At 42.6% G+C, this 10,941-nt stretch overlaps 1 protein-coding gene across 2 annotated transcripts in view; it reads left to right on the forward strand.

Annotated features, from left to right (window-relative positions):
• Positions 1–6,842, forward strand: part of LOC146986564 (neuronal acetylcholine receptor subunit alpha-7-like) — a 53,429-nt gene extending 46,587 nt beyond the window's left edge. For both annotated transcript variants that reach the window (XM_085780278.1, XM_085780279.1), the window contains one exon: positions 6,204–6,842. In XM_085780278.1, the coding sequence (XP_085636404.1) occupies positions 6,204–6,800 (597 nt within the window). In that variant the 3' untranslated portion in view covers positions 6,801–6,842. The remainder of the gene's footprint in view (positions 1–6,203) is intronic.
• Positions 6,843–10,941: the final 4,099 nt, after the last annotated feature.

A 10,941-nucleotide genomic window follows, 5' to 3' on the forward strand; every position in this document is an offset into this window, starting at 1 on the left:
TTCATCTTCCTCCTCCTCCTCTCCTCCTCTTCTTCCTCCTCTTCCACCTCCCTCCTCCTCCTCCTCCTCCCTCCTCCTCCTCCTCCTCCTCTCTCAGTGTGTCCTGGTTCATCCATGTTTCTCTCTGATCTGCTGACTCATCTTTCAGTTTCCTTAACGAGCTCCTAACGAGCCGACGCCCGTTAACGTGTTCGTCCTGTTTATTTACATGAGATTTATTTATTTTACAGCAGCTTGAAAAAAAAACTGCTTTTACACACACACACACACACTCGAGCTCCGCTGGGAAGCTGAACAAGAGAAATTCCATTAAGGTGGGATTTAGTTTGAAGGTCAGAGCTCTCACCGGTGTGTGTGTGTGTGTGTGTGTGTGTGTGTGTGTGTAGGAGGGGATGATGGACAAGTCCTCTTAGCCTCACACACACACACACACACATACACACACACACACACACACACACCGTGTCCCCGGCTCAGATCGGTCCTGACAGTTCAGAGATTGAACCGTCGTCGTCTCTGCTGCGTCTGAAGCCACAAAGTAAAAGAAACATCAGAGTGAACTCATTTAGACTATGGCTGTTTTCGAAACCGCATACTACCGTACTGCCTACTACATACTGCGTTATATGTACTGTATACTGCATACTGAATGTGGGATTCAGTATACTGCTTCAGCAGACCGACGCCGTTATCATCGCAGTATGCAGTATACGAGTTTCCCAGAATGCATTTCACGGCAACCGGTAGCAGCAGCTGTAAACAGGCTAAAAGCTGTTTTATTTCTCGCTCTAGCGCTGTAATTATGTAACTTTATTAAGTTTTAATATTTTTTCATGCGAGAAAGTAACTGTTAAGACCCCAAATATACAGCCAGTTTATCCAAATGACGGCTGTTTAAAAGTTTTCTCCGATGTTTTTCGGAGAAGTGAAGCTCCGCAGCGACCGGGACATCACAGAGACAGCAGCCCGGCTCCTGACGTGCTCGGCCGCCCAGCACTACGACGTCATTCCGGAGGAGAAAACGGTCGCTAATTAACTTACCCGCAGGTTTTTAAAGGTTTACCACCGGCTGGTTAAATTATTTTCAGGAGATAAATGTTGATCTCATTGATGAAATCTCAATTGTGGCAGTAGCATTAGTTTGTTTGAATGTAAAGTGAAGCTTCTTGTGTGTAAGCAGCGCTGCCTCGGGGCTCTGGAGCCTAACGTTACGTACAGAAATCACCACATTTACAAAAAATAAATAAATATTTTACAATGAACCGATCAGTCTGCATTAAGTTTTATTTTATTAAACTATAGTTACGGTACACGGCTACACTACCGTCTTTGGTTACGCTCTGGTTACGGTTAGGACGTCAGGGGAGCATTGCATTGTGGGATACAGTAGGCCATGTAGACTGGTCAGATGCATACTGGAGATATTTTCCGAATCAGTACGACATCCGGGAACTTTTCGCATACTGCAGATTTTGCTTTTGTTCGCATACTGCATACTACATACTACATTTTGGCCAAATCAGTACGTACTAGCAGTATAGTATGCGGTTTCGAATACAGCCTCAGATTCACACCTGGCCGCTGATCCAGGACCAGTTTGCTGTTTGATTCTTATCAGAGACGCTGCCTGAGCTGCTGCCGCTGCCTCCGGGCCTGACACAGTGAACATAATATAATATAATATAATATTCTGTCTGCAAACAACAACAGGAAGAGAAGTCACAGATTTTTTAAATTTATTTTGCAGCTTAATGTTAAAGCTATTAGGGCTGGGCGATTCGATTCGATTCGATTTTTTAGTCTGCATTTTTAACATTTATCTGCACACAAATACTGTAGGAGTCTATAAATTAACATACTCCCTTGTAAAGTGAACTTAAACCCTTTTCAAAACTTGTACTCTCTGTATGTAAAAAAGGCAAACAAATGCACACTGCACAATATTTTAAAAAATTCAAAAAAGAAAAAAACATTTCCCAAAAAAAACAAATATCGATTTTTGAAAAAAGAAATCGATTTAAAAATCGTCAAAAAAGATATTGCAATATTTATGTGAATCGATTTTTTCTCCCACCCCTAAAAGCTTTAGTGCGTAACTTGTAGGCTACGTGTCTGTAAATATCCGTTTCAGCCAAGCCACAACAAGAGGAGATGATACAACGCTGATGAAGCCGTTCTGCTCCTCTAACACCTCGCCCTATTTTTCAGTATTTGTTCTTTTTGTATTTGGTGACGTTGGCGACATTCCCGCGCTGGCAGACAAAAAGGTCAAAGGTCAAAGGTTTTTTATTTGTCATTTCTTGTACGGTGTACACGAGATGAAATTGTGTGCTCCTAGATTAAAAGCAGTGCAAAAAATCTGAACATTCAAATAGAATAAAAGCATACAAAATAAAATCCTATGTTAATTAAAAATATACTAAATAAATACTCTTAATAGTAATAATAATTTTTAAAAAGCAGCAGCAGTTAAGGTAAAGTGGTTAAAGGTGCAGCAACAGTTCTTAACAGCCATTCGACAGTGCGCTCTCAGAGTTCAGTGCTCTCACAGCCTGGGGGAAAAAACTGTTGAGGAACCTTGTGGTCCTGCACCGGATGCTCCGGTATCTTTTACCGGAAGGCATCAGGGAGAACAGGCTGTGAGAAGGATGGTGAGTGTCTCGGGTAATTGCAGCTGCCCTGTGGATGCAGCGCCTTCTGTACAGGTCCACCAGCGTTGGAAGGGGGCAGCCTGTAATCCTGCTGGCTGTTTTTACCACCCGGTTCAGCTGCCGCCTCTCGTTGCTGGTGCAGCTGCCGAACCAGGAGGTAAGGTTGTAGGTGAGAATGCTCTCCACTGTGCCCCTGTAGAAGGTGGTCAGATGGACAGTAGGGAGACCAACCTTCCTCAGTCTCCTCAGCAAGTGGAGTCTCTGCTGGGCTTTTTTCGTGATGGCAACAGTGTTAGTAGTAAAAGAGAGATCCTCTGCCAGATGAACTCCGAGAAATCTAACGCTGTTGACCCTTTCCACCACAGCCCCGCCGACGATGAGGGGTCTGAGGTCCAGCTTGCTGGTTTTTCTGAAGTCCACAACCATCTCCTTGGTCTTACTGACATTGAGGAGCAGGTTGTGAGACCTACACCAGGACGTCAGCTGCTCCACCTCCATCCTGTAAGCAGCCTCGTCCTCCTCCCTGATGAGTCCTACCACTGTGGTGTCGTCCGCATACTTAATGATCTTGTTGGAAGTATGTGATGCAGCACAGTCGTGTGTGAGTAAGCTGAACAGTAAGGGACTCAAAACGCAGCCCTGGGGGGACCCTGTGTTCACAGTGACGGAGCTGGATGTTCTTTTCCCCATCTTGACTATCTGCTGCCGTTGTGTGAGGAAGCCAAGAAGTTATGGTGCGTTCCACTTCAACTCGTGTTTTTCCGACCTGGGAAGTCGTACCAGTTCGATCTGGTACGAGTTCACGGTTCGGAAGTTACGAGTTTGACGGCCGTATCGTTGTAATAACGCAGAAATCCTCTAGGGGGCGATAGAAGTTACGCACTATAGCTTTAAAATAAAATAAAAATAATATAATTTTTTTCCTCATCAATCTACACTCACCGCCCCATCATGGCAGCACAAACCCAAAAAGAAAAACTGAAATATCACCTGAACATAAGTACTCAGACCCTTATGTGACTCTCCTGTAAATGAGTAATGTAAGGTCTTATTTAAACAAATCATGTCCAAACTATTGAATAAAACACAGCTGGACTCAGATGAAGGTGTAGAATCATCTCAAAGATGAATAAAAGAAAGTGATGGCACCTGAATGAGAAACAGGAGAGTCACAGCAAAAGGTCTGAATACTTATATGTTCAGGTGATATTTCAGTTTTTCTTTTGTAATTAATTTGCAAAAATGTCTAAAATTCTAGGTTTGTGCTGTCATGATGAGGTGGTGAGTGATTGAAGACTTTTTTAAATATTAACATAAAGCTGCAAAATAACAAAGGATGTTGACTTGTTTCTGTCTGGACGTCTCGTTCTGTTCTGATCTGAAATCTGAAATTAAAACATTTAACTGAGTGAAGAGAAACTGAGGAGAATCTGTGACACTGATGAAGATAATTACAGTGATTTTTCACAGTGAGATGACGAGTCGGGAGTCGGACAACAGCACGAAAAGAAATAAAAGAAGACTAGAATTAAAATAAACAACAGGAACATAAGAGAGGCTAGAGTTAAGTAATTTAAGCAATTTCAGTAAAACATAGAAAAGAAAGAAAGAGAAGAGAAAGAAGAGTTAGAAAAGGAGAAAATGAAGAGGAAAGAACGGAGGAAGGAGGCAAAAATTATACAAAGACAGAGAGAGAAGAGAGAGAGAAAAGACAAGAAAACAACAATGTGATGTAAATATGAGAAAGGAAAAGTAATCCAAGGAGAACAAAGAATGGAAAAAAATTACAAAAAACACAGAAAAGGGAATTTTAGAAAAGAAAAGAAAAGAAAAGCTGCTACTCCCAGGAAATAAAAGGAGAAAAAGAAACAAAAGGAGATGAAAGGAACAGAAACAAAACAATAGAAAAAGCAAATGAAAGAAACTAAAACGAAGCCGATTAGACAAACACTCAGTTAATGAAGTTCATTAATGCGACGGTGAGGAAGAGGATGGTGAAGCGGCGTGATGAAGGACGAGTCACAGCGACGACGACGGACGAGTGTGTGATGTCGAAACTGTCAAAGAGTCGACGACGCTTCAATATTTAATGAGCCGAGTGTGAAGAGATTCAACTGGAAGCTCACACACACACACACACACACACACACACACTTTATTCATGCTCCATTTTCATCATCAAACACACACACACACATTGTCACACACATTAGTTCACAGCTCGTTTTTCCACATCAACTCTGCGTTTCTGCATAAATGAATTTTGATCGACCTGTTTTCATGTAAATACTTTTGACTCGTACTTTGTAAAGTCAACTTCCTGTTAACGACACGACAGATCTTCATCCTCCTCTTCCTCCTCCTCCTCCTCCTCCTCCTCCTCCTCCTCCTCTTCCTCCTCTGCAGCCATCTGATCCACAAACTTGTTCCTTTATTCTTTTCACTCAAATATTTGTTCCTTTATTTTCTTCTCTCCTTCTCATCTGGAAAAAGTGAAGTTGATTTTACTGTAAAAGCAAAAGTTTTTAACTTTGTAACAACGTGAAGCTGCAGTTCCTCTCCTGACCACTAGAGTGAGTCAGTCTCCATAGACTCAACATGTTTACAGCCTGGAACAGAAACACACGTAATCTCATCACTTCCTGTTTATACAACTCATCTGTTTACACTTAACCAGTGATGGGAATAACGACGTTATAAAACAACAGCGTTACTAACGGCTAGCGGTGTACCCGAACCCAAATACGTATTCGGAAGTACGCAAATAGCGCTTTGATCCCGAATAGTTTTGCTGGCCGAAGTTTCTCCTCATAATTCGGGAGCTTTTTTCTAAAGAAAAAGAAACGTTTGGATCAGCAACAGCACATAACCAGGTTATTCTGGTTCACACTCCAACACAGTAGTTACTGTTTACCCCGTTATAACGCAGCTACCGTTACTGACAATAAAACTGTGCGTTTTTTGCTCCCCCCAACACTGGGTGAGGAAAACGATTTAGGCGTCAAAAATGGCCGGAATTCTGCTTTAAATGATAATAACTTTACAAACAGAACAATGTGTGCACTGTCAGATTAAAGGGACAACGAGTTTCTCCAGCGGCAGAACGAAAGATTCCGCGACAATAAAAAAGTCTCATATTAATGTGGATGAATCTACGTTACCACTTGTTAATGGCTCCATTTTCTATAAATCTATGGTTTTGTCTCTATGGTTATTTTGTTATTATTAGTGGTGGTGGAAATGCTGGGCGAGCCGACCAGCGTTTCTTTACTTTAGGTTTTGTGGCGAGTCATGAGAATAACGCCGCCGAATCTCCGTTTATGGTGGGAACTACGACGGTATGTCATCGTCTTCCAACCTCTGACTTTAATTCTTGATGAATGAAAACATGAGTCTGTCTTGCGCCGGTCAAAGAATTTCACGGTGCGGAGGCTCATAAATGTAGTGTGGAAACACTTCGCTTTTCCAAAACTCCTCGTTGTCCCTTTAAAAGTTTGCTGAACCTTTGTCTGGCTTTTCTAAGTGACGCTGTTTCTTCTTCCTCTTCCTCAGACTCGTGTCATCTTGTTGAACTGGTGCGCCTGGTTCCTGAGGATGCGTCGTCCCGGCGAGGAGAAGGTCCGGCTGGCGTGTCACAACGCCAAGCGTCGCCGCGGCAGCCTGTCCAGCCTGGAGCTCAGCGTCAGCCAGGGCTCGCTGCGACACCACCCGCAGCAGCAGGTAACCAACGGCAACCTCCTCTACGTGGGCTTCAGGGGCATGGAGGGGCTGCACTACGCCGCGGCCGCCGAGCCCGAGCTGCTGTGCTCGCGGCTGATGGGCGGCGGCGGTATCGGTGCGGCGGATGAGGACGCCATGAGAGCGGCGGGAAGAGGAGGAGGAGGAGGAGGAGGAGGAGGAGGAGCGATGGCGAGCTCGACGCTGGAGGCGGAGCTGAACCAGATCCTGGAGGAGGTGCGGTACATCGCGCAGCGGTTCCGCGGGCAGGACGAGGAGGAGACGGTGTGCAACGAGTGGAAGTTCGCGGCGGCGGTGATCGACCGCCTCTGTCTGGTGGCGTTCTCGCTCTTCACCATCCTCTGCACCATCGGCATCCTCATGTCGGCGCCCAACTTCGTGGAGGCCATCTCCAAAGACTTCTTCAGCTGAGGAGGAGGAGGAGGAGGAGGAGGAGGAGGAGGAGTCGACCCACAATCCCCCTTGTCTCTGATGTCGTCTCTCCGTCTGTCAACACTTCCTCTAAGTCTCTCAGTCTGTTGGTCGTAAAACAACCTTCCTTACATGATGTTTTATTTTGAAAATCACTCAGTCGTTTCCTACAACACCTGCTTTCTGCAGGTATTTACCAAATGTTTCCCAAAACAGCAGGAAATTATGAATTTTGTTGGGACTATTTTCAGCAGCGTATGAATCCTTAGTAGGATCCACTTCTGAACCTCTTGGCTGCTTCTTGGGGTTCTCCGCCATGTTGCTTCTAGCAGCGCTCTCCTCCCCCCTCCATTCTCCTTAGCTTCATCATAAACACCTGCTGGCTGTTGGCCAGTCAATTAAATGGTCAATCAGAGAAACAGGAAGTGGGCGGGGCTTCAACTTTGGCCCAATAATTGACCAATATGGTTTAATGCTATAGATGATTGACAGATTTGGAACCACATTTCAATACCTTCCCCAACAGTTGGGACTATTTTCAGCAGCGTATGAATCCCTATGTGTTAGATTTATCATACACCTGCTGGCTGTTGACCAGTCAACTAAATGGTCAGCAGAGAAAAATGAAGTGGGCGGGGCTTCAACTTTGATTCTTAAATTGACCAATATGGTTTAATGCTATAGATTTGGAACCAAATGTCAATACCTAATGGAAGTAGATGAGTAAATCTCATTAGCATCAATCAATGAGCCAATCGGTTTACAGCATGTTTGGCCCAAGATCTAAAAAACTGTTGCGGATTGGCTGTGTATTATAGCTTTATTTTACATATTTGTGCTCAAATATAAAGTTAAAAGTAAAAGACATTTACTTGAATGTGCATTGGAATCTAATTAGATACATTTTATTCTGGAAAAACCTGATACTGGTGATAACAACCAGCCCTAAACTGCAATAATTTGATATTTAGGGAAACACTTGCTGTCTGAATGAGAAGGTCCAGATCACTCCCATCCATGTCTGAGTGACTACTAGTGTGTGTTTTTAGGTGAAATATCCCTTTAAATGTGATGAACAGTGTCCTGTGTGTTTAGGAGCTCTCAACACCTTGTCATGGTCTTCATGCAGCGAATGGAGGGGGCTCAGGTGACCATGGTAACAGGTGCTGCTGCCTGAAGAAGAGTCCGTTCGCTGCATGAAAACGACTGCAACCATAAAACTCCTGTAGCTGCTCGGTGTCAACGTGTAGAATGAACTTTGTTGAGTGTTGTGTAAACTGTTGGGAGAAGATGTCACAGCTCCACGTTTCAATCTTCTATTTCTTCTACTGTCTTTTATTTTGAAGGGTTGATCCATGAAAAGGTCTAAAACCCGTCTCAGTGTAGTTTTCCATCTCCTTTCTCCCTCTCAGCTTCTCTCTGGAGCTCTAGTAACAAAACCAGAGCAGAAAACACTCAGAGAAACCAAATCCTGCAAAGTTGTTATTGGATGGTGGGTCCAGGTGGTGGTGAGGGGGTGGGGCTTAGTTGTGACATCACAAAGTGACAGGAAGTCCTGACGGCTGGTTTCTGATTACAGGCTGTGTGCATTTCTCTGTGGACTGAGGCTTTGATACTTTCACAGTATTAATATAGAACCTAGAGCTGCTTTATAATCACACTACACTTTATACTGTATGGGAACCTTTAATAATAAAGCCATACATTTGTTCCCATGTGAAAATATTAAATAATTCAGACCCAACATCTGGTCGAACTGGACCCATCATCATCATCATCACCATCATCATCATGCTCAGGCGTCTATAACAGTTTTAATTGGCAGCTATAGCAGCACTGAAGTGTCAGAATTAATAAGACGACTTTCTATAGTCATACTTCATCCTGTTGTGGAGAAATGTGCAAAAAATACTGAAGACTTTCTTTAAAAAACCAAACAATCTACACCTCAGAGGAGTGTGACAGCGATTCCCTGGTGTGCAGCAACTGCTGATCTGATCTGAGCCTGACAGACGAACATCAGCTGTTTAACTGTCATGAAGGAGGCGACCTGCAACATGTGATGGAGTGACCGACACTGTGAAGTCTGACCATCAGCTGACTGACAGACAGGTGTTTGTTCAGGTGAGGCCTTCAGTCCACGCTCTCCTCACTCTGCTCTTTGTAAATAAACCTATTTTCCTACAAACCAGACTCCGATGTGGATCCTTCATGAACATATTTCCACATATTGGCCTCACTTATTGATAATCTGTGGGCAAAGATGCTTTTAATTAACTAATAGCTATAGTTCTGATACCACTTACTTCTCATATCATTGAAAAACAGCAACATGGCGTCAATAAAAGCTAAAATAAGTAAGGACAGTACTGAACTGGACGCCATATCTCTCCTTACATCTGATCCCAGGACAGCTTTCTGTTCTGTAAAGGCTCTAATACCTCTGTTGGTTCATTATGTAGCTAATTTTCTTGTGGCAGCAGCTTGTTGTTATCTCTGCAACTACTGTAGTTTGATTTTCTTCCCTTGTGGAGTTTGTCAGCTTGAAATGATAGTTTGGACAAAAGTGTTGGGGATAATATAAATGGGAACCTTTTTTTTTTTAAAAAAACAGTTATAAGCAGCAAAAAATATGAACAGCACACAAAGAAAGTCAGAACAATGATGATTGGTAGGGTGATGATTTAAAAAAAGAAAAGAATCAGAACTGTAGAAAATGAACTATAGTATAGTAAACGAAGATAGCCTAAATACTTTAGGCTTCTCAACTTTCCACTGTTTTAAATCAATATTGTTTTTGGCTATTATTTTTGAAGCGATTTTGTGTGTAATTTCTTCTATAAAAAAACAATTTTCTTTTATTTTGTGTGGAGGTGAAACGCAGCTCTTACAAGTAAGCAAGCTAATCACATTGTTTGATCGCCTGTGTGTGAGATCAATAGTGAGGTTCAAACAGAGACATTGTTGAGAAAAACAGAGCAGGTGTTTTCAGATAGAGATGATGTCAGTTGTTTACAAAGCTGGAAAGAGGAGAAAATGGCGGTTGGGGCTGAGCTAGCTAGCTAGTTAGCGGTTAGCAGCATAGCTCTGAATGTAGCATGTCAATTCCCGTGATGTCCCACCCCCCGCATGCTTCAACTACAAACTGCATCATGAGCCCCAGAGGATTTACAACAACAAGGGTGAATATCCTAATATCTTACAGGAGCAGATTAGGTCGTTAGCAGTGATGGGAATAACGGCGTTACTAACGACACTACTTTTTTCAGTAACGAGCAAACCAAAAAGTTACTGTTTCCCCCGTTACAACACTGTTATCGTTAAGTCCCATTCGAAAAAAACACACCCGTTAGCTACACATTATTTTAAGTTCATTAACTGGTCGGAAAAAGTTGTTTATCCTGTTGTGGAGCCTGTCTGTGTGGAAGAATACTATACTACTGAGTGAGTTGGTTAGTTCCAGATAAACGGGGGTTAGGGAGGGAAGTCCAAGTAATTTGACATATTTGAGCATTCTAAAAAGTACTCAGTAACTCTGCTTTTTATTTATTACTTTTATCAAGTAGTCGCCTAACTCACTTTTTGGGGAAAGTAACTATAACTAATGAGCTACTTTTTCAACATAACGTGCCCAGCACCGCTCGTTAGCAGTTAGCCGTGTACTTCAGATCGTTGCGTCCTACGTCTTTGCGTTTTGCTTCAGCAACGTTAGCAACACACAATAAGCTAATGTGCTAACGGTTCTAACGTGCCGATGTTAATAAAATAAAATAAATTTACCTTGCTCTCCATTTTACGTGAGCATCTTAACAAGGCAAATAAAGTTTATTTGTACATCACCATCACATTATCGTTCGTACGCAGAGGTCGTTCAATGTAACATTTATAAATTTAAGAAGCTTATGAAGAGAAGTAAAAAGTGTAATGAGAAAAGGCAGATAACAACTGAGATAATATCTCATTAAAGCACCGGATTAAAAGATTAGATGGAGGCAGAGGAGCAAAGCTCGAACTGATGAGAACATAACACATCAACTTTTGAGTAAATATATCTTTTTTTCTTACATAATTGTGGAGCTACATGAAACATTTAACCTCAGGGCATCATCAGCTACAACTCCTGATGACATAAGATGACGAG

This window comes from Trachurus japonicus, chromosome 6 (genome assembly GCF_045865225.1).
Source record: "Trachurus japonicus isolate A0001 chromosome 6, Traja_1.0".
Classification (NCBI taxonomy): Eukaryota; Metazoa; Chordata; class Actinopteri; order Carangiformes; family Carangidae; genus Trachurus; species Trachurus japonicus.